This window comes from Mus caroli, chromosome 4 (assembly GCF_900094665.2).
Source record: "Mus caroli chromosome 4, CAROLI_EIJ_v1.1, whole genome shotgun sequence".
In the NCBI taxonomy this organism is placed as follows: Eukaryota; Metazoa; Chordata; class Mammalia; order Rodentia; family Muridae; genus Mus; species Mus caroli.
This window is the reverse complement of record NC_034573.1, coordinates 63,847,535-63,871,413: the sequence shown is the minus strand read 5'-3', so window position 1 is coordinate 63,871,413 and position 23,879 is coordinate 63,847,535. Positions and strand designations below refer to the sequence as shown.

The following is a 23,879-nucleotide window of genomic DNA, read 5'->3' as shown; positions in this document are numbered from 1 at the left end:
TTTTCTCAGCCCTCCTATTGGGTAAGTGCTCCTGGACAATCTCTGTTAGACACCAATAGTCCTGTCACTCACCGACATCACTGTCCCCTCTCCTCCATTTTTCTTGGTTCTCATAGTCAGGAAGCGAGTGAGCGAGTGAGTGAGTGAGTGAGTGAGTGAGTGAGTGAGTCCAGTTTTATGGTGTGTAGAGTGGTCCACGAGAGGAAGTACCTTATCTGTGGTTGTGTTGAGAATGTATGGCCATGCTGGGGTTTTACAACTCATCCCTTAGCATGAGTCTGTTCCCGCTAGATCTGTTTGTATTCTTGATATTGTAGATATTACTTAGTTGGAGCATCACAGTGCTCTTGGAATTGGACAATAACTCAGTGTCATAGTCACTGTTCTGTTGCTTTGAAGAGATACCATGACCAAGGCAGCTCTTATGAAAAAGGAAGCATTTATTTGGAGTTTGTTTACAATTTCAGAGGTTTTGTCGATTGTCATCATGGTGCGGAATATGGCAGAGTACAAACAGTAGCTGAGAGCTACCTTATTTGTAGGGGTTGGGGGTACAACACTGGCCTGGCTTGGGCCTTTGAACCTCAAAGTCCTCTCCCAGTGACACATTTCCTCCAACACATCCACACCTCTTAATCCTTATAGTGCTCTCCAATAGTACTACTTCCTTTTGGCTAAGTATTCAAATATTTGATCCTCTGGGGGCCATTCTGATTCCAACCACCATTCTTGGTTCTGTTAGGCCTTGGCTTTATGAGTGACATGTGGTTCTCATGACCAAGTACTTTTGGTCAGATGTGTTAATGGTAAATTGAGCCTAAACCCTCAGATCTGTGTGCTTTGCAGGTTAGGAACCTGGCCTTAACCAAAGAAGTAAGTTTCCTAGAGACACGGGGCACTTTGTAATGCCAGATTTAACTGTTCTTCTGCCTCTACTCACAGAGAACCGATAGTTCACCTTGGTCCCTGTATGTACAGTTTAATTCCAGGATAAACACAGGGTAGTTCCCCCATCTGGTAGCCATTAGTGGTTTTCCTAAAGACCTGTCATAGACTGGCTTCCTGGCATTTGTTCCCTAAGAGCTTTGAGGATCAGGGTATAGGAGCACTGGCCTATTTGCAGCTTTATAAAGGCTGTTCTCTCTGGACCATGCATTCTAAATAAGCTCACTTTCACTTACTAGTGCAGAAGTAAGTGGGTGTCAGACAGATAAAACTGGATTGACCAAGCCCATAATGCTTTGTTGTGTTTTCTCAGCGGGCCCTGACCCTGGTCTTGGCCAGGGAGGTGAGGGGAAAGTTGCCTCTGGCACCAGCTCCTCTCCCTCTTCAGCTGGCTGTTCAATGTCTTCTCTCTCAGCCTGAATCTAACAAACATCCCACTTATTGTTTCCTCTGGAGGTAAGAACATTCAGAGCTAGCAGATGGCACGTGTAGAACCTCACTTTCTTCGAGGTACAAAGGCCACAGGAACCTCACTGCAGCTTCCTCCCTATGCAGGGAATAAAAAGAGGCACAGAGACTGATATTTCTTGGATTTCATGTAAGGAGTCTGGTTCTTGCATTATGAACTGGATTTACAATAAAGTAATTGGTATGTAAGGTATGGCAAAGGTTGTCAAACATTTAAATATAGACCTTAAAAAGTAATACCAAGCGTGTTTCCTGTGGAATGATAGCTAGGCAGACACTACCCTAATTGTATCATTTGTGTAACCGTGCATGGGCAGTCTCGAGTTTCTGTGCCTGGACCCTTTAGAAACGTGGGTTTTTTATAGCAACAGGACTCTTTGCAACCTTTCCCTTTGCTCAGTGATTGATAACACATATTAAGCTTTAGTGGCTGCAGAACATTTTCTATATAAATGTCCTTTGCCTTATTTGATGATTCCCCAGGGATGGACACTTAGGTTGTGTCCATTTGGGGACCGTTGTAAAGAACACTGACTTGGAATCTCAGTGCATCCTTGCTATTTCTGTCACAGCATTCGGTTGGCAGAATCTAAGACGCAGGGTAGGTAGTAATGTGCTTTCTTGACACGTGCTAAGGGCAGAGCTGGAAACTCAGGGTCCCATGAGGGCTCTGGACTGGGAGGATGCTATGGAGTATGCATTTTTCTAGAGTGCAGGTCTGTAGCTTTTAGATCTTCCACAGAGCCAGACACAGAGTAGATCTGTAGCTGGAGTTGCAGTCAGGTTTCCCAGCATGGCCTCATCATGGTGTCTTCAGAGACAAGCTGCATATGAGGAATGCAGTAATTGAGCAGAGTGCTAGAATTGGTGCAGAGACAATTCCAAGATAGCCCTTCAGTGAACTCAGTATGGCTGTCAAGGTTTAGCCACTTAAATAGAAGCCAGTCACTAATGATCCTTTGCCTTGACGCTTTTCCTCATTCCTTCTCAACACTTTCCCTGGTGTGATGGAAAACCAGTGCAGAGATGTGGAAGGTGGCGTTCACTGTATGTTTGCTGTATTCTCAGCACAGGAGGAACTATACACTATCCTTATTTCTGTGAGGAGCATAGAGGTCAGCTCACTTGGACAAGGTCACACAGGAGATGGCAGAGTCCAAATTGGAGGTTTTCTTTCACAGCCTGTTCTAACCACTTCGATATATGTGTCCCTGTCTCATTCTAGTCAGGCTGGATGTGGGGACCAAAGGTTCCTGTTACGTTTCCCGTTCTGTGACTGCTCAGACCAGTGCCTTTCTACATAGGCTGTACTCACTCTTTATAGAAATTGTATTGATCCTCTCAAAGCTCTCTTTGCTCACCCCATAGAAGAGAGAGCATGTTCCTGTTCTTCACTCTGGGTTATCTGCAACTCACACATGTCAGTCGGACTTTGTGGTATAGGCTATCAGAGGGAAGCTGGAGTGGCCTTGGGAGTCAGATATTGGAGTTAATACCCTGGTTTATGGGTCTTATTGACTTCAAAGGTCAGATGTCTTCTATGGAAGTAGTAGCACCTACCTTAGCAGAGTTGTTTGTAAGGATTAAGTGAGTTTATTTTAAGTGTCTCGTGTTGCCCTTGGAAACATTCAGCATTTGGGAAGTGACAGCAAGGATTGCAAGAGGTACCTGGTCTGACTATAACTTGATGTTGCCATGGTTGGTTGATATCCATGAGAGGTCTGCCCTTTTCTGAAGAGAAATTGAGGAAGAGAGGATTGGGAGGTAGGGTAGAGGGGAGGTCAATGAAGGGAAGGACTGGGAGAAGAGGGAAAACTTCAGACAGGGAGGAAGGGAAGGGAGGAGGGAGGGAGGGAGGGAGGGAGGAAGGAAGGAAGGAAGGAAGGAAGGAAGGAAGGAAGGAAGAAGAAGGAGTAAGTTTTGGTTATAACAGTGTCCCAGGCTGTTAAACAAAAGGTTCTGAATCCTGTCACCACAGAATCACTTCCTCTGTATAGAATAGGTTTTNGGAAAACTTCAGACAGGGAGGAAGGGAAGGGAGGAGGAAGGAAGGAAGGAAGGAAGGAAGGAAGGAAGGAAGGAAGGAAGGAAGGAAAGAAGGAAAGAAAATAAGTAAGTTTTGGTTATAACAGTGTCCCAGGCTGTTAAACAAAAGGTTCTGAATCCTGTCACCACAGAATCACTTCCTCTGTATAGAATAGGTTTTGCTTCAAAGATGAAGCCCAGATGCCTGGCATGGTAGTACAGGTTTATCATCCCAAGCAGGGCTGAGGAAAGAAGATTGTGGGTTTATGGCTGGCTTGGGATATGTAGAAGATTTTGCCTTAAAAGCAAACAAATGAACCTTGGGGCAGAGGGGAGAGGCACAAAGCTCCCTCCATCCCCCACTTCTAATTTCCCCTCTGGCTGATGCTGGACTGTGTTTGCCTTCACTGCTACCACACTGTACCTCATCACCACACCCTGTAACTGTCTCCTTAGAGGTGAGCTCACCGAGGACAGATCGGACAGCTCTGCATCCATCCTTATATCATCGGTGTGTTCCAGGCTCCTGAGAGGAGCCATGGTGGATAGGAGAGAAGAAGAATGGGCTTGAGTTGGAGATACCAGGAACTTGGGTTTGAGTATGGGGATCATGTCGAGTCATGGTGAGAAATTGTGTGCCAAAAGAGGCTTCTGAAGAGCAACAAGTAACAGTCTGGTTCAGCCATTCACAAGTCACTTTCTCACTGTGGTCTTCTTGTTTGTCACCCAAGAAAGGGAAAGCTGGCTTTTTTTTTTTTTTTTTTTTTTTATTTGATGTCTGTTTTAAAACATGATACTCCCTCACTGCATGAGCTCACAGTTCTTAGGTTTGCCAGAGAGCTGGAAACAGTGCTTTCGTGCTGTGCATCCCAAGCTCCTGCCATAGCTGACAGATGGTCTCCTGCCACCTATGTGGAGGCAGTTTCCACCAAGAAACTCAGTTTATCAGTGGTTACCATCCCCTCATGAATCCCCAAATGACAGCCATTTGTCACTTCACTTTAAAAGGACCCTATTGTGATAGAGGAAGGATGTAATACAAGCTACTCAAAAGATCTTTTATTTAACAGTGAGAGAGCTCACTCTGTTGGTGGCACTAGGACACTTCCTTCTGTGGGCATGAGGCCAGATCTTTGATGGTTTTAAGATGTACTCATGATTGGGAGGCTCAGGATGCTTCCAGTTATCCCAGACCAAAGATATCTGCTATGTGCCTGAAGGAAATGACTCTCAGTGTACAGTGATCCCCATGGAGCAGGCTACCATCTTGTGTTTGCTTGGCGGTACTTATGTAGCTTCTAGCTGTTGGCAAGGCTTGGCTGGTGGCCTGTCTTGAGGTCTGAGGTTGGAGGCTTCTCATCAGCTGAAGGCTGCTGAGCAGCCCCAGTGCCACCTAGGCTGTTCCTTCAGAAGATAGGTGCCTCACCCATCAGGTACCATCCTTCACTCTGGGGCTTTGAGATCTAGCTTAATCACTATGACTTCCTCCTTTTGACGAGGTGTGCAGAAGTCACACATAGGCACACACTAGAGACTTGAGAGCATCTACCAGGCTGGTCGACTGCCAACCTCTGGAAGCCACAGAGTCTCCCTAGTATGGGAAAGATATGACCAAGAAAATCCAGGCATAGAGCATTGACTGTACCTGCCATGACCCTGCTGGCTTCTGAGCTGTAGCCTGCAGTAAGGTGAGACTGGAGCACAGAGCCTTGGACTTGCCCTTCCTGCTGTAAAGTGGAAGTAAGTGCTGGTACTGTAGGATTATAGTGAACCCAAGGCGGAGAGTCCATGCTAAAGTCATTGTACTCAGGGGCTGCTGCCTCCACACTGGGTCCATGCGTCTTTTTTTCTGTGGGTAACAGTGCTGTACAGTAGCAGGTATGTGGTGACCTGCCAGGGTAGAGATGGAGCCTGCCTGCCACGCAGGCCCCCCTTTGAGAACTGTAAGCTGAATCCCGATGAGAAACAAACCCACTCGCTCTGGTGTTCTCTGGTGTTCTTTTTCCTCACAGGTGATGTTTTGGGACTTTTCCTTTGGGAGTTTAGAGCACCGTGGGTACAGTCTAATTATAGTCTCCTTTTTCAAGGCAACGATAGAAGGGCTTTTTTTTTCTTCTTTAGCCATGCATCAGTTTCTTCAAAGAGCTCATCCTGGTCTGCAATTTCCAGAGTTTTGAAGTATTTTTAAAATAAAGTTGTTAGTTGCTTTGAAATCTGGGTCTGTGCATCCTTTCAAACGATGACACGCAAGAACAGAGCACAGCGTCTTTCTCCCAACAGCATCCTGTGCTTTATTTTTGTTTTCTTTTGTTGTTTCTGTTAGTCATTTCCCCTGCTGTCGACAGTGGCCTTTTCAACTGTACTCAACTGCACTTTTCAATACTGCTTTCTCCACTAATCCCAGTTCTGAGAGTCTTTCCTAGGGAAATAATTTAAATGCAGATAAAACCATGTGCACAGATATATTTATGTCATTTATTTACTAAAATGAAAATTTGGAGATGACCTAAATACCCACTAGGGAACTGCAAGATACAGTCCACGTGTTCCTGCCATAGAATGTTAGCATGATCTTCACAATGGAGGACTCTAAAGCAAACTTAGTAGGAGAAATGCATATACTAAAATGGGTTGTGCAAAAATGAAGTCAGCATCATCTCTGCCCACATGCCTGGAAGAGAGAACAGAAGGCAGTTCAAGAGCGTGCCAGCTTGGGGGAGGGGCAGGAAGAAGGAGGCTTTATAATTCTATTGCTCACTCCCCATGGTGAGCCTATATTTTTCTAGTGCCACAGGATATTTGTGTTATGTTCTGTGGCACGAGGGATGGAACCCAGAACTTCACCTGTGCTGTACTGTACCACTGACCTGTGCACCCTACCACTAGAGGTGCTCTCTAGCCCTCCTTTTATATTGTATCTGTGTATGTACCTGCTCATGTGTGTATACATGTGTTTGTGCAGGTGCGTGTGTGTGTGTGTGTATGTGTGAAGTGTAAGGTAGGGGCTGCTGGAGTAGAGGGCAGAGGTTGATGTTACATGTCTTCCCTATCTTCCGTGTCATTCAACTTGGAGATCACTGGTTTTTCTAGACTGCCTGTCCAAGAAGAATGCCTGGGGATCTTCTGTCTCCTTCTCTCCAGGCCTGGAATTCTAGACATAAGCTGCTGCTTAAATATATATATATTTATTTATTAGTAGGTGCTAGGGATCAAACTCTGGTCCTAATACTTGTATGGCACTTTACTGATTAAGCTGTCTCCTTAGATCTAGTAGCATATCTTGTGCTTTATTATTAATTATTATTATTATGAAACAGTCTTACTAAGTTGCTTAAACCAGCTTGAATTTAGGACCCCTGACTTGGTCTCCTAAACAGCTAGGATGACAGGCCTTTGCAGCTAGGCCCTGCTGTTACCCGTGTTTAGAGGTTGGAAGGAGCAGCATTCAGAGAGACCGTTGTGGCTGCTTCCTAAGTTGAGTCCAGTTATGTGGACCCAGTTCCTGAGGAGCTAGGATGAGTAAACTCAGCTGAAACTGACAGGTCCATGGCTCTGCAAATACCTGGACAAGGAAGTACCAGCAAACCGTTTTGAAAACTGTTTTCATCCTCTGATGTTCTCTCTGCTTCCAGGAAAATCAGCCAGAGTGGAACCACATCCCCAGAATGAACTGCTCAAGGGGTGAGTGTGTAGCAGCTGCTAAGAAAACCTCAGGACTGTCCAGCTTCGGATTTCCTGCAAGTTCTTTTAACTTAAAGCTCCCTTTCTTTCTGTAACTTTGCTGCTTCTTGTAAACAAGGCATCAATACCCACAGAACCAACAGTGGCCACACACCAAACAAACAGAATGCACCATTGTAGATCCTGCAGCTTCACCTCAGGCTCAGGTGACTTGTGTGTGGTAGTTGTGTCAGTGACTGCAAGCAGATCTTCCTGTAGGTGCCTGATGGTTCCACTGTCCTAAGCCTGGCACTTACACATGTCAGCTGATTTGTTTTATTTCCCTTTCCTTCAACCTCCTACCTTCTTCCTGCCCCATGGCTCCTTATTCTCCTGACTACAGCTCTGCATAGCTCGGTACTCTGCCAGCGAGCAGTAGGAAAGCCATTCCTTTGAGGCAGCTGGAGCAGAAATGACCACACATCTCGCCAACACCATGTTTCTCTCTGTTTCAGGATCATCTGTTCTTGCCCTATTACTTGACATAGTTACATGAGGCACTTAACTGTGGTTTGCACTACTTTCCCATTTGGCTCACCCCTCTTCAAAGAGAACAACAGCTATGTCTAGCACCAACTGGAAATTACCCTTGTTGCTTCTAATGCCACAAGACAAGCATTTCCATTTGCTATTCAGGATGAGGAGCCTGTGGGTCAGAGCTACACACCAGCAATTGAGTGGCAGAGCTAGGACTAGACCTCAAGTCTTTCTTGCTCTGGCACCTGTTTTCCTGTGCTGCCTTTTAAGGATAAGGATGAAACATGGATTGTATACTTTCTTTTGGCCACCTGGCTGTGCTGAGGACTTGTCTACTTCTGTCCAAACATTTTGCTGCTCCAAATGCTGTGGAACACCTTCTTTCATATGTGTGTCCATGGGGAGTCCTTGGAGTGAAATGAAGAAATGGATAATCTGGGATGCAGAAGCATAGATTTCATTGGCATCACAGAGGCCACCAGCATCATTACAGAGAGCAGGAAGGGGGGGTGTCCCTCTCAAGACTTCTATAGTCATAAAAGAAACACTCTTCCCTCTGCAGTATCACCAAAGATCCCTCCTAGTTCCATCTATACATCCATTTTTATTTCATATCCTGCTGGCAGCTGTGGAGATGGAAAGGCATGCTTCATTGAGTGACACTGGTCCCACCTAATCATGGGGTCTGAGAAATCAAACCAGCGGAGCTGGGACCTCCCTAGATTATGTCTATGGCAGATGCAAAGGAGACATGGCTGGAGGGACAAGCTGGGACCACCAAGTGATCCGCAGAGTCTGTGTTAGGAATTCTCAGCCCAACACTCTTCTACAGGACTATTGGAGGCTTCTGAAATTAGGGAAGTAATGGTCAAACTTTAGCAGACAGGAGGCAAGGAACCTTTCTGTCCTCTTCAACCAGGTGTGTCTCCTTTCCATCTCTGGCAGCTTTTCTCCTCCTTCTGCTCCACCATTTTCAGCTGTAGACTCAGCACTCGGGTCATTCCTGAGCTAATGAAGTGGGTACCCTTTGTCCTGCTGTCCATTCGCAAGTCAGCAGCAAGCCCTGCATCCATCACTCTTGTCTGGGCGCAGCTGCACTGGTGTGTTTACCTCTTAATGGACGCAGTGCAGCTTCATAGTCCTGTGCTCTTGTCTAAGTGCATGAATAATGATAAGTAGTAGGGAAAGGAGGCAGTGCAAAGAACTTAAACTAAGGAGCTTATCTCCAGTGAAGATTCACATGGGCTTTTCACAGTGGTCAGGTGGGTTTTCCTAGGAGCTTACCCAGTCCTTGCAAATACAGCTTACTAACCAAATGATTGCCAGAATGATGATATGGGAGTCTGCAGGAGGATCCTAAAAAGTTTCAGATTTTTAAGTCTAAGGTCATCCCATGGATTTGGATGGACTCTCACATCCTCCTGAGTCTGTGGATCCAGGTAGGCATAGGTCAGATCTGAGTGGTGCCACTTAGGAGCTGAGATGATCCCTGGATCATGATGAGCCTTGGCTGCCTCAGTTGTCAAAGGGCTCTAGTGGCTTCTTCCTCAGAGGGTGTCTGTGAGGACAAAGACCCAGAGCAGAGAGTGTAGCACTGGGACAGAGCAGCACTTTGTAACAGGTGCCACCAACGTGCCCCTTGCCTCAAGTCCATTCTGTTTGCAGAATGGCACTGCTTACTGGAAACAAAAGGGTTGGCTGAAGTTGAGTGGATGGCCAGTCACAAAATAGAAAATAACCCTAAGTATTCAAATATGTGGCTGAGCATGTGATCAGGATGTGAGAAATGACATTTCATTTTTAAATTTTAAAAATTAATTTTTTTTAATATTTTGAGAATTTCATATGAATAATCTATTTATATCATAGCTTCTTCCCTTTAATTCCTCCCGTGTTCCCTCCCTTCTCACATTCATGGCCTCTTACTCTTTACTTATAGTTGTTACCTATGTAGTTGTACATAAATTTATAAATACAGTCTACACTAGATGACCTCAGTAGGTTGTAGTTGGAAATGACTTGTCTTTCAATCTTGAAGGTTAAGGACTGTGGAAGGCAACTTACCCTACCACCATCTCCTGCCTGAATCTCCTGAGCCTTCTGCCTCCCATGCTCTGTCAGATGATGAAATGTCTGAGAAGTCCTTCCTCTCTAGAGACCCGAAGCCAGACAGCGATACTGAGAAGTACCCAGCAATGGCGAGCCATTTTCCTCAAGGTACGCAGAACCTCACTGAGCACCTGAGGCACAATCAGGCCGGCTTGTCTCGGTGAGAAGATTGGGCTGATGTCTGACCATTTTTTGCCAATGAAGGGAGAGCCTTTGAGGGCCAGAGCTGCTCATGGAGGGTGGTTTATCACTAGAAGGGTCCATGGTGTGAAAAGTGTGGGTGGCAGCGAGGAAGTCTTGATTGCTCTTTAAATGATAGCATGGATGGTTTCCCATTCTGCTCATCTCACAGGCTGGGCTGAAAGCCCTGGGCTTGATCCCTGTAGTTGGCTGCCTTCTTTGGTTTCTACACATCCTGAAACATGTCCCTTAAGGTGTGACTATTGGCTATAGCATCAGGTGCTTCGTTTGGGTCTACTAAGGCTGCTGCAGATGAATCCTGGGGACTGCAGACAGCACAAATCATTCCTCACAATTCTGGTGTGTGAAAAGCAGAGATTAGTGTGCCTTTTAGGCAGTGTAGTTGAGTTCTAGGGAGAATCCTCTTCCCACTTGAATAGAGGAAGAAAGGTCAGGGGAACTCCTGCAGTTTATGCCATAAGGACATTCATCCTATTTATAGGTATTGCATCCTTATGATCTAATTCCCTGCAGTGCCTCCACCCCCTGATACCGTCACATCTGTGGTGAGGTGTTCAGTGTAGGGCTTTCAGAGACACACATGTTCTGCCTTGCTCTGCTTTTAGATGTGGACTAAACTGTCCAAGTCAGCTTCCCAGGGACCGTCTCCTAGTCTCCTGTCACCTTATCATCTCAATGGCCTCTGTTTGGGTAGGAAGTTGGATTTAGTGCTTGTCATTCCATATATTTCAAACATTCAAAGGACCATAGAGGCAGAGCAGATGGACTAAGCAAGTTTTTCCACCCAAGGGTTAAATAGTGAATATCTGTAGCTGTGCAAGGTGTGACCTTTTGCATTTGCACAGCTCTGCTGTGAAGCACAAAGTAGCTATAAATGATGAGCGTGACCCTCATGAGCTGCAGTTACAAGAAGGTAATGCGTTTGGGCCAAAGCCTATGGTTTTAGGTCTTTAATATGTGCAGATACTGGACATCTCTTGATGGTCTCTGATCTCCTGCTTACGCCAGATTTTTCTAAGGCTCCACAGTGTATTCTGTAGCACACCCTGGGCACTAGCACTTTTTGCTGTAAAATAAAATAAAATAAAATCTTGTTAACCCTAAACTACATAAACCATTGCTTTCAGAAATATTTGAAGCTTTTGGTTTACGCAGCTGGATTTCTTTTGTATGGAGATGTTCCACGGAGACTAGCTTCAAGATGTTGGCTCATGATGTCCTCTGAGAGTCCTCTGGACACTCATGCCCCACATCTTAGACATACCTAGAATATGACATGCACATTCTTGATAGAACTAAGGGATGAGCCAGCTCTTCCAGTAGCCAGTTACGTGGACCTCATTTCCTGGAAATTCTGGGGGTATCCCTCAGATTTTTGTGAATTTGTAAGTACTTGATTTCTCTGTTACTTCAGGTTGTGGGTTCTTCCTTCATCTACTTTAGGTTGGATCATAAATCATTTCCCTCCTTTTACACTAGTCCACTGTGACCCTCAGTCCCTTTCCAAGATACTGAGACTGCTGTATGAGGCCTGGTCACATGGGTACACTGTGCCCCCAATATGCTTGAGTGCTGGAATATGGTACTCATTATGACAAAGGCAGAGGGAATGTGATCCCTGGTTTTCTGTCCTGGGGCAGAGCTCTCTTCTGCCTCTCACTGTATTTTGTTTTTAATATGGTAATAGATATAAGATAAAATAATACATAAAAATTTAATTTTCAAAGTTTCCTAGGGGTTCAGGCATGTCTTCTTGCTTTGTTCGGTATGTGATGTGCTGGGCAGCCTTTGCCATTCATGCATATTTTCAGCTTTGTTCTTGAGTAGGAACCCAGCTCTCTCTCTAGAGCTGTCCAAATATATTCATTATTTCCTTTTTTGGTTTGTTTCTCTTCTTCCTTTCTGTCTTTGCGTCTTTTTTTCCTTTTGTTGTGTTTGTAATCGGTATAGAGAGATAATTTAGCATCTCTCTTCTTTGCTCACTTCACATTCTCTCATAGACTTTCTGACGTTAGATAATGTCACTTCTACAGCAGTCCTTTTGAATGACTGAACTGTAGTTTTCCTTCTGTTCCTAGTGTTCAGCATTTAAGTCCTTTCTAGAAATTCACAATTATAAACACTGGGGTGTGTGTGTGTGTGTGTGTGTGTGTGTGTGTGTGTGGGCGGGGGGTTGAAAACAAAGCCTTCCTCTTATTTGATGGCATTTTCTTAATATAGATTCTCCAAATTGGAACTACCTGGCAGAAGACACACAGTTTTTTCTAGTCTTTCATTTTAGTGTCTGGTAGCTTTTTATAAGCTTTATGGTTTTTTATGAGTTAACACTTGTGGAAGAGTTGACTATTAAGACAGCTCCATTTCTCCCATTTTGGAAAGGCTGGTATAGTGTTTCTTTCTTCTCAGGATGGCTGCATAATTAATACATAGTATCTAATTCCCCTGGGAGTGTGTCCTTCAGCTCATGTGATAATTCTCACTCCCAGCCAAAGCCTCTGTGAAAGATGGCTTGTTTGGAGCAACATCACCCCACTGCCTGCACTGTGTGACTCAAGTAAACCAGCAAGGGAGGTTGCAGTTCAAACCAGTGAGCTCCTGGTTGACTCTGGGCTGAAGGGCTGGCTTCTGGAAGAAGGTTGGCAGGGGCCTCAAGGCTGGGCTGGGAGGGCCGGTTCTGGGTACATCACGAGTGCGCACAGACAGTCTTCCCCTCCGTGCTGCTGCAGTGAGAGGCAGACATTCCACCAAATGACTTGCCACACTTCTGGCATTAATAGGAGATAGCTGAAGGACTGGGAATTAAGTCATCTCATAAACATTCAAATTCATGGCAAAATTACTATTTAATTAGGAAAAGATCTGTAACATTGTGCTACTTTTAAATGAAAGCCATTTTGGAGGAATTAAAACTGGGTCATAACATTAGTATAATGTTTTAAAACAAACATTACTAAGACATACTGAGTGTACCCTAATTGATGAATTAAAGACATTAGTTTTGCCTTTGGATACTTAATGTGATTATGTTTTAAACACTGACTCTGGAAATCCACCTCTAGAGTGAAACTGTGTTGCCTTCTTTCTCTGCTGAAGTGAGATGAACAGAGGGTAAAAAATTGATGCGTGCTCATCTTGGAAGTTTGAAAAAATTAAGTTTATATATATTATATGATATGTTAAAATGTCTAACAGGGGTTTTGAGAAATCTGAAATCTATGACCCGGATGTAACTGCAATTAATAGCTCATTGTATTTGCTTTTTTGGTATGTTTGCTTTCACTATCCTTATGTTCTTACATAGAGAGCTGCGATTATGTTGTAACCAATTTCATAGCTTTTGAAATTTAACATGATAATACATTTTCTATGGTATTTATAGTTTTCATAACATAATTTAATAGCTGTGTAACTACTCATCATAGTGAATGGACCTCAGTTCAACGAACAATTTGAGATGTCTCAGTTTCCTGTCACAGGTAAAGCTCTGATGCGTATTTTCATGCATTCTGGCAAATACCTGTGAGCATTTCACATGAGCTCCTTAAATAGAGTCCTGAAAGAGGAGCAATTTGGCAAAAGACATTGGAGAACTTTCCTAAACCTAATGATATAAATAGCCCCAGAAGGTGATCTGCATTTATATGCACACAGCAGGTGATATCAAAAACACACTTTGCATTACCTTTCTCACTAGCATTTTGTAAGTCTTGAAATTAATGAGTGATAGATAAATGGATAACATATTCCTTGCCAAAAAAAAAAAAAAAACTAGTCTTGAAAAATAACTGTATTCATTATGAAGGTAGTTTAATCAACTCTCAGGCAGTTCAGGCTGACTTGAAAGTGATCTGTTAGTTTTACCATAAGGAAGATTTTAAATTAATATTTGATATTGAAAAGAATAAAAGACTACATTACAGTTAGCATTAAAATTGTATGGAGTATAATTTTTGCGTGTGATGTGAAGTTGCTTCCTCGTGGAGGGCTGCAGAGAGCCATTACAGAGATGTGGCTTTGGGCTGTGGGAAATAGCTTGGCCTCCCCCAAGCTTGGGAAAGAATTGCCAGCTGCTGACTGTCTCGATATTTCCAATACTGTTGAAATTTCAAGATCTCTGCATAATCTATAAATTATTCAATTTGTTGGGGGCTTCATACTTTAAATTTAAAATGTTCTTCCTTCCTACAGACTTACTAATGGAACACATACAGGAAATTCGAACTTTGAGAAAGCATTTGGAAGAATCTATTAAAACAAATGAGAAGCTCCGGAAACAGCTGGAACGGCAGGGGTCTGAGACTGACCAAGGTGAGGAGGGGCCTTTCCCAGGGTAAGGACTTGGGTCGGGTAGGTTGCTGCACTGTGATGTGTTTGTCCAAACAGGCTGGCTCTCTGTGGATCAGGTAGGCTGGAGAGGTCTGCCAGCCTCTGGGGTCCTAAGCTGTAGCTGCGCCCTCAAAGTAGAGGTATAAATAGGGATTCTAAAAGAGAATAGAACCATATTTTGCCTTTTCATCAATCATGGACCAAAAATTGTCAGCATTTAGCAGTCTGGCAAATCTTTTGTGTGAAAAGTGGCAAACAATATTATTATACAATAGTTTGTTCTGAAGGGAATGGTCTTCCAAGACACTGATTCTCAAAGTTTAGAAACTATCAGTTCCACTGTGTGCTTCTTAACCCCACTCTCCCTTCTTTCCTCTCCCTTTCATTGTGTTAAGTTGGTTGGGCTGACTTGGGTGTGGATGTAGCTCTTCTGTAGATTGGTTCTGTGACTTTGAGCAATCTAGTCGGGACACAGAGTATTAAATGACGCAGTATCATGAATAGAGCCTGGCTCAGTGCTCACTCAGTAAACACTTGGTTTTATCACTGTTTTATTTTGCTATTTCATACAACATGGCCAGTTTAAATTCCAGTGCTCTATAGTGGGTGAGGACCGTGATGCCATTTTAGAGATGTATCACGGAGGACTAGAAAGGCAGTACTCATTGGAAAGACTTAGGACTTGGACATTAGTCCGCTTCTCATTGCTCTCTAGTCCACACATAAGGCAGCTTCCAGGAGTTGTACGAGTTCTCCAGTTTCTGCTACTGTCTTCAAGAAGCTTCCTGCTCTTCCATTGTATTTCCACTCATCATCCTTCTCCTTCATCTGTAGGGAGTTTGATTAATCTGAGTTATTATGCCAAACATGAGAAAGAAATACATGCCTAAGCCTTTCATGTTCACTCTTAATAATACCTGAGTTAGATTCCTTCTGTTTTACATTTTCCCCAGCAAATCTAGTTATAGAATTATTTGGGGGTTCAAATAACCACTGGCTACAATTGCTCTGGAGAGTAATTTCTTCTGACAGGGAAGTTCTCAAAAAGGCATTCATAAAGTATGTATGTGCATGGGAAGACATGCTGTTCTCACCATGTTGTTACAGTCTCTGGAAAGACAAAAATAAAAGCAGTTGTGCCTCCCCCTAAGGTGAAATGTTCATCTTGGGAGTATGTCTGAAAGAGGCAGGACTCCATATGATGGAGAGAAGAAGTTGCCCTCCCCGCCCCACACACACACACAAACACAAACACACACAAAAACTATTATCTTATGCCTTAGCACCTCCAGCTCACTGCTAGTTGTCTGGGCTCACTGCAGAGGTGATACTCAAAGGAAAGTCTGGTTTCATAGCATTCCAGAGGTGGTCCTCACTATGTCAGTTGGGCCTAGTTATGTTTGATGAATTGGGGCTGTTCTATGGCTTATTATTTATTTATTTTCTACTAACTGTGCTGACATTGATCAGTATAGATACTGGGATTTCTGCTGCTTAGTCTAATCAGTCTTGGTTCTCTTATGGCCTCATTCACCATTCCCCTAGATACTAACACAGATGGTAACCATAGAATAAGAGCATAGGCACTTTTATGTTGCTAACCAAGACTTGGGGGAGTTATGCAACTTGTGTCATGCCTTGCAGTTATTAAGAAGCAGGAGATAGGCCAGGGACTCTGAAATGATCCCTGAGTTGATTGGAATGAGTAGGGGAAATGGTGTGACGAGACATTTGTGAATAGAAATTTATCTGACTTCATTTTGCATGACTGACTTGCTAGAGAAAAAAGTTCTATAGATTAGGAAGAATATTTCTAGGAGAGCTAACTGCACCTTTCTTACAGGGGCTGACGGGACCACAGGCATACCAGGTTTGTATACCAGCGCCCTTTCAGGTGCAGGGAGGTGAAAAGAAATGTGAGAAGGAAGCAGTGAGACTCCTTTCACTGGTTGCAAAAGAACCCCAGAGGCAGATAACTCAGAGGCAGGGATGGCCTGATGGTGACTGTTTGGTTTTACCATCCCATCCTCCCAGGACAGTGTCCAAAGCATGGGAAGGAAGAGCCTGAGGCTTCTCTTTTCTCTAATGGAGAATCTCCTTGAAGCCCTGAGCCGACTTCACTTAGGTCTCGATGGTTGCCAGATCAAGCTCATCTGGTATCTGGGAATGCAGAGATCTGGCATGTTGGTTGTGCTGTAGTAAGTGAACTGAGTCGGTATAGGAACCAGGAGGAAGCATTTGCATGTACATGCAGAAGACACTGGGCACACCATAGGTTCTTGGAGAGCAGCCATGAATGGAACACCATAATGGTGCAGACAAGAACGCTGTGCAGAGGGGAGTGCTGAGGTTGTGAGGCCCAGGAGGTGCCCAGCAAGAGGCATCATGTAGGCTGACTGTCGTAAGACAGGAGCTTGGTGACAAGGATATAGCCTCCCATCTGTCTAATTCTAGACCCCAGGCTCTAAAGTGTAAGCTCAGGAAAGGCAGATTAAGCCAGGAACTGAAAGAGTATGATTTAGGAGGGGAAAGGGATGTGGAGAGCCCAAAGTCATCAGGTCACCTGCATGTTCTAGGCACTGGGGTCTGAATGCAGAGAGAAGGGAATATGCTGTGGCACTGGAGCAGAACCATGGAGGGTCTTGAGTTCGAGACTAAAACGTTCGATCTTTTGTTTCACTTGATCATCTTTGGCAGTGGCGGGCCACCATGACAGGATTGTGCTGGAGATAACCTTGTTGGTAAAACAGCAGGGAAAAGAAGCCAGGCAAGGTGCGAAGGCCTAGATGATAGATGAGATTCTGCCTTAGGCATTCTCAGGAAAAACCAACAATTGTGACTGCTTGCTTGGACAGGACAAAGGCCAGTTTAAGCACTCCTCGGTGCAAGCCTGGGTCAAGGATTGGAATGTGTCATATTATAAGACAGGGAGCGAGTAAGAAAGACTAGAGAGACCGTCAGACTGAGCTGCCTCAGAGACAAGGTCAAAGGCCTTAGGGCAGCTGGCTATGATGGTTGCTGCTGCCCTCTTTTACCCTGCTATGGTTCAGCTCTCAGCTTTGTTTATTTGGGGGGCAGTTGAAGTATGGAGGCCTCTTCTTGCCTCCCATTTAAGATCACTGACCTTGCCCTTGAGGCTCTGGCTGTACTACGTGGCTCACAGGGCTACGTGGCTCACAGGGATGGTCTTCAGTGCATGCTGCACCTCTTCATTACTTAAATGTATTTGCTTGGAAGATTCATTCATCCTGCCTGGAGGAAGTCAGTAAATCACTGTTCATGTGTGTTCTTACAGGCTCCAGAAATGTTTCTGCTTATGGCTTAGAACTGCACAGCTCTCTGACATCAGAGATACATTTCCTGAGGAAGCAGAATGAGGCCCTCAGTATGATGCTCGAGAAAGGGTCCAAAGGTAAGGAATCAGAGGCCACCAGCACCCTGAGCCGCAAAATCCTTGTTTCAAAGAATTGCCACCGGAGCTGACATCTTAAGTTTCAGTGGGATGGCTCTAACAGCTTACTACCTTTAACTGTCCATCAGTCATACAGAGCGTTCCTGTTTTCTAGCTAAGAAGCCAGTACAGAAAGGCTAAGGAATGCCTTACCTAGCTGTTGTGACAAGTAGGGTAGGAAGCCCCCAGCGCAGTGTTTCTACTGCCAGGGTCTCAGTACATTACTGTATTTTCCTGACCCATCATCACTGAGGAAGAAAAGCACTGGAAATTTAATACCCCAAATCTGAACCTGAGATTTTCTCCTGTCAGTGAAGTTTATCCAGCATTCCTTATAAAGACCCTTCTCTTAATTCCTTCTCTTAGAGCTTAGCTGCCAGAGAGCTTTTACTTAGGTTATCACTCATATTTAGAATGACTCTAGAGTGAGGGATTATTAGCCCTGATTCTCAGGGAAGATTTCCCAGCCTAAGCGATTGCCCTACTATGGTCTGTGAGCCATAGGTGCTGGAGCTGCTATGTGGGCCAGTTTATCCCGTAGTCCTGGGGGATATGGATACTGATTTTGCCTTAAGAGTCAAAATTGGGGCTAATACACCTCATTCATTCATTCATTCATTCATTCATTGAGCAACCTTTTTCTGTCCTTACCTACAGGGGAACTGGATAGATAAATAAATGAGTCTTTGTATTGTGTATCAGAAGACTGTAGTCTGGTGGATGAGAAGGGTAAACCTCTAGCAAGCAGGGCTGAGGCTGCTGTGATAAACCTATGCTAGAGAGCTGCAGGCCCTCAGACCCTGGTCCTCAAGGGTTAAGTCTAGACGGGGAAATGAAGGACTACCCAAGGTGACTCAGAATCAGAGGAGGCTAGCAGACAAGGCCCAGGTTAAAGGTGAGGAGAATGAACCAGGCAGGAATGATGTAGCTGTGCTGAGGTTATGTGGACCAACAGGAGCCCCAGGTTACATGGAAATATTTGTATCATGTTTCCATCTGTATGGCCAAAGGGAAGCCTTAACCCTGCCATTCCATTGTTTCTCATTTGGAAGATGGAGAAATTCAGAGAACCTGCCTTGGCAGTATGCTCCAAAGAGGCAGGACATTGAGACATGTGACAGCTTACTATACTGCCTGCACAGTTAGTGTTGTGACTTACCACCATTACCACTCCTTCAGCTGTCAAGGTCTGGGCTAATGCTCCTATACAGAGAGTAACTTCATCTTTGCCCTTGTCCAGGGGCACCAAGGAGTAAGGAGTGTCACTTAAGTAAGGTCACTGTAAGCAAGTGGAGAAGCTACACTAGAAATCAGTCACCCCACCTCTTACTTCCAGCTCTAGGCCTTATTGTTTCCTGAGCCTCCAGGATTATTTTTTTCCTCTGCAGAGTCCACACCTCCTGTGGGGGCCTCTCTGCAGGAGGCTTGCAGCTCTCCACACTCACTGACATCTGGATTCCTGCCTGTTGCTCTACCCACTGAGCATACTCTCTAAGGCAGAGAGTAAGGGGGTTTTCAAGGCCCTTTATGTAACAAAAAGTTAAACAGGCCCCTTTCATTTCAGTGATATTTAATCTGCAGCCTTGATGTTGACAGATTTATCTGCCTAAAATGCATGAGATAATTGGAATGCCAGAACCATCAGTGCCAGATTAAATCTCATTCTTTTCTGTATTCTTAGAGTGCTTGGGCTGAATCGCTGTACCAGTGTAATAAGGTTGGAAAACAAAAATGGTATCCCTTCTCATTTTGGTATTTGCAGATAAACAGAAAGAGAGTGAAAAATTACGTGAGTCCCTGGCTAGGAAAGCTGAGAGTCTTGAGCATCTTCAGCTAGAGTACACCAGTGTAAGGGAAGAAAATGAAAGGTTACAGAGAGACATCATTGAGAAGGAGAGACACAACCAGGAGCTGACTGAGGAGGTCTGCAGCAGCCGCCAGGAGCTGAGCAGGTAGGCTTGACCCAGCTGTTTCTGGTGGCCTGGGAATGCGATCGAAAAAAGTGTGAATGGTCCTCTAAAGGAAGAGAAGAATGATGGGAGCCGGATGGTGTTTTCTTCTATGGTGGTCAAGGATGGGGTTTCTGAAAAGACCTCTTTTGAGAACATAGTAAGCATGTGTGAGCTGAAACTATCCGGAGATGGTCGTGTTTGTCAGAAGGCACTTAAGGTCCTAAGACAAAGTTGCTGTGGTGAATGAGAAGGTGCTAAATCTGGCTACCACAGGAGCTGAGAGCAGAGAGAAGGGTGGTGCTTAATCCTGCTGGGGCCGTCTCCTATAAAGGCACCAGTTTTGCTCCAAATGGTGTAAGTCACTGGGAGACTTTCAGTGAGCTGAGGAGACATGAATCTGTTCAATGTCTCCCTTAGATTTTGTCTTCATCCATCTGTCGACACACAGAGCTTCCTCTTCTGTCTGAGCAGCCACCCCCATCTTCCCTGCCTAAGTGTGCTATTAGACAACCTTGGACAGAGGTCCTGACTCTTCCCTAGCTCTGAACCCCTGGAAAGAGGCAGCCTTTTGGGTTCTCTACCTAGTGTATCTGCTAGGAATTGGAGGGCACTTTCCTTTAGAATGTTCTATGAGGCTTAGGATACTTGGGAATTGGGAAATATGATGAAACTCTTTAACCATGCATGTCCCAGCACATTTTGTCCACACACTCTGACTGAGATGGCCTGGGCCTGTCCTGTGGGGATTGGATAAGCCTCCTTCAGAGAGAATTAACCTCTCTAACCCTGCTGGGATCATTTCAGGGTGCAGGAAGAGGTGAAGTCAAGACAGCAGCTCCTCTCACAGAAGGACAAGCTGCTTCAGTCCCTCCAAATGGAGCTTAAGGTGTATGAGAAGCTGGCCGAGGAACATCAGAAGCTACAGCAAGGTACTGTGCTCAGGGCAGGGCCTGAACCATCTCATGGCTATGAGGTGACTCACCCTAGCAGCTGAGCGATGGACATGGGAACCCATGACTTACTTTCTCCTATACTACCATTAAATCCACTACACTAGCTCATATGTAGACCAGGTATATTTAGAAACAAAATCTTTGGCCCACTCTTTGTTTTTGAGACAGGGTCTTGCTAAAGCATAGACAAGCCTTAAACTCAAAATTCTCCTGCCTTAGCCTTAAAGTATCTATCACCTTTTTTGGCTTTTGTCCAAGCTGAAGTCTGCACTCTTCACTCCCTTCATCTCAACTTGTTCTTTTACTGCCTCTATAAGCAGGTCTGTCAGCACCTACTATGTGTCACTGTGAAAGCTAAATGAGGATATTTATTAAAACATCTTAACCACATTCCTGGCACTTAATAGGCATCAAAGACATACCTTTTGTCATAGTTTTCCCTTCATTCATTCAGCAGCTATTTCCAGAGTGCCACCGCATGCTGGACATTGCTCTGAGGTGCTTGTTAGCCTTGGTTCGCTCTGCTTCCAGAGAATGTAGATCTGAGCACCTCGACTCTAGGGTCTAATGTTTGAGAATCAATTCTAAGGCACGGTGGGGGGCTTTCTAAAACTAATTTTCCAGATGGTTTCTCTCTATTGAAAGTTTATCTAGAAAGGGTCATCTCACAGCTTTTGCTTTTTCTCAAGTTGCTTCTCTTATTCTTGCTATTGTGCCTGCCTTTTTAATATACTGTAGCCCTTAAAATCATCCCCTTTCATTCTATAATTCTGGTCCAAATAGATTTTATTACTAGTAGACATAATTTCGGGGTTTGGTGTGCAATTTGCTAGGCTTTTATGGCCAGAAGTGAAATTAATTTCCAGCTCTTACTTAGCCTGTAGAATAGCAGCAATTAAGTCAGCCAATATTTTTGTTTTTAAAGTCGAGTTGTTTTTTTTAAATTGTATCTAGTTCTTGGGAGGGGGCTAGATGGTGGTGGTGGGCTGAAATGCCCTTGAGTCCATTTGATGTTGACCTTTGATCTTGTGAGATATCAAGGCTTCCTTTTACACATGTCTACAGAGGCCCGGGGTGAGGCATGTGGAGAAGGCGGGAAGGGGCTGGATCCTATCAGCAACCTGCATGGCCTCCTGATCAGTTAGAAAGGAGCATTCAAACTAACAACACACTGAAGAGCAAGCTGGAGGAGCATCCATGACGGGGGTCAAAAGAGGCCCAGAAAGGGGCCCTCACTTTGGCTGTTCAGGCCCTGTCTATTACTGAGTGGCCTCTTAAGCTAGACAAACACAGTAGGGAACATGCCTCTTTTCACTCTGTGAAAGTGCAGCCATACAGGTTTATGTGACTTGTGAGCGGTCTGTCTGTTCTCAGCTCTACACAGTTGCCTAGTCTTTGACTGACTGGACACTGGCTTCTCCAGCAGTGGAGTTTGGCTTCCTGCACTGTGTGCTGCTTTCACTGTTGCTCTGCTTATCTGTTTTTTTTTTTATTTTCCCTACAGCTCACCCAGGCGACAGAGCCTTTTCATTGTCTTGCTTTGGTTTTTATTTTGTTTTTGTTTTTTGGATAGATGGTTTCTTTCTATAGCCTTGGCTGTCTTGAAACTCACTCTGTAGACTAGGCTGGCCTCTAACTCAGAGATCTACCTGCCTTTGCCTCCCAGTGCTGGAATTCAAAGTGTGTACCACCACCCTGTCTTTTATTGCCCTTAAGTGAGATCCCAGACTTCTTACTCTGCCTTTTAACATCTTGAATGGCCTAGGAAGCCTTCCGGAAACAGGTGGGTCTGTTTCCAAGTTACGTGTGGACTTGTGTAAGTTTGGAAGTATCTCGGAAGGAGCAGAGGACAAATCATCCTTGCCACACACACAGCAAGGACTGGAACAAACCAGCAAGCAGTCAGAATGGTCCTCTATTCACACATGGGCTTTCTACTGAATGGATTGTTGTGTGTCCATCACCTGACCATTTCCCGGTTAATTTGGAGTTTTAGTTTTCCAAAAATGGTAGCACAGCTTTTGCTGTTCTGCAACATTATTAGGATAAACCCACTGAGAGAGTCTCAAAGACTGGGGAGATGTCTTAAGAAAGCATCTTTGCTGGAGCACCATCGCTCCACATCCCTAGTGGGACATGGATGGGAGAAACTTGCATGGGAAATCCCAACATCTGAACTGACTCATTGCTCTGCTATTGCATACTAGGTTATCTCTGTGCCTTGGCCTCCTTTAGCAAACAAATCACAGCATTGTTCTGCCCACTAGGCTCTTGAGAGTTCAGTAGCTTCTCAAATGTGAGAGTGCTTCCTTATTACGTAGCATCACATGGACAGGAAAGTGTTTCAGATGCAGTACCCCAATTCCTTTTGCAGGCCACTTCCCTCTCACGTTCAGGTTACTGTAACAGCTTCCGCACTAACTCATCCAATATATAACACAGACCGTGGTCTGACATCGCCTGACATCGCCCCACCTTGAGTGGTCACTTAACCTGCAGATACAAGCCCTGTACCCTGCAATGTCCTTCCCTGTTTATGGGCCTCAGTTACAGGAACTGTGTCTTCTCCCTGAATGATGACTCATTTCTGTGTCCTTGCACCTGCCCAGTACTCTGCTTGCTTTTCTTTCCCTCCTCATGGGGCACTAAAAAAGTCTTTAACAGACAACTCAGAAGTAGCTATTGGGGTGCCACATTGGGGCCAACCTCCTCACCTGAGTGCCCCATCTCTGTTCTTCTCTCCCTTTTCCCTGATCCTGAGATGAAGTTTTAACTGTTTACTGTTTTGACAGACAGGGCTCTGGGCTTGACAACTCTGTTACTTGGTGCCTGCACAGGGTACCAGGCACGGAGTGAATGGAATATGCATGGTACTGATTACAGGGCTGGTATGCAGGGAATGTGTGAGTGGGGGCCGTATTCCTGAAATGGATGGACACATGCGAGATACTCTCCTGTATTCTCATCCCACCCTTTTCTAGTGATGGTAAAGCTCAGACTTTCGTCTCTTGCTTTGTTTTTTTTGTAGATGGCAGCAAATGTCCTGAGGCCAGCGACAATTCATTTGATCTATTTGAATCCACCCAGGCAATGGCACCTAAATCAGGTACAAGCTGGGTAACTGCATTAGTGTGGGTTATAACATTAGGACTTTTAAAATAGACAGAAAGGATGTCCCTGGCACCCTTGGCTGCTTGACCAGGGTTAGATTTTTATCTCTAGAAGATAATCTTTAAGCCACTTTAACACATC

General features: G+C 44.7%; 1 protein-coding gene across 6 annotated transcripts in view; it reads left to right on the top strand.

Annotated features, from left to right (window-relative positions):
- Positions 1–23,879, top strand: part of Cdk5rap2 (CDK5 regulatory subunit associated protein 2) — a 174,271-nt gene that overhangs the window by 134,369 nt on the left and 16,023 nt on the right. For 4 of the 6 annotated variants that reach the window (XM_029476183.1, XM_021159965.2, XM_029476180.1 and 1 more), the window contains 8 exons: positions 7,071–7,119; positions 9,674–9,852; positions 14,134–14,253; positions 16,115–16,141; positions 17,567–17,683; positions 19,485–19,674; positions 20,479–20,603; positions 23,656–23,733. In XM_029476183.1, coding sequence (XP_029332043.1) covers positions 7,071–7,119; positions 9,674–9,852; positions 14,134–14,253; positions 16,115–16,141; positions 17,567–17,683; positions 19,485–19,674; positions 20,479–20,603; positions 23,656–23,733 — 885 coding nt within the window. The remainder of the gene's footprint in view (positions 1–7,070; positions 7,120–9,673; positions 9,853–14,133; positions 14,254–16,114; positions 16,142–17,566; positions 17,684–19,484; positions 19,675–20,478; positions 20,604–23,655; positions 23,734–23,879) is intronic. The other 2 variants (XM_021159966.2, XM_029476182.1) reach the window with 1 other exon arrangement.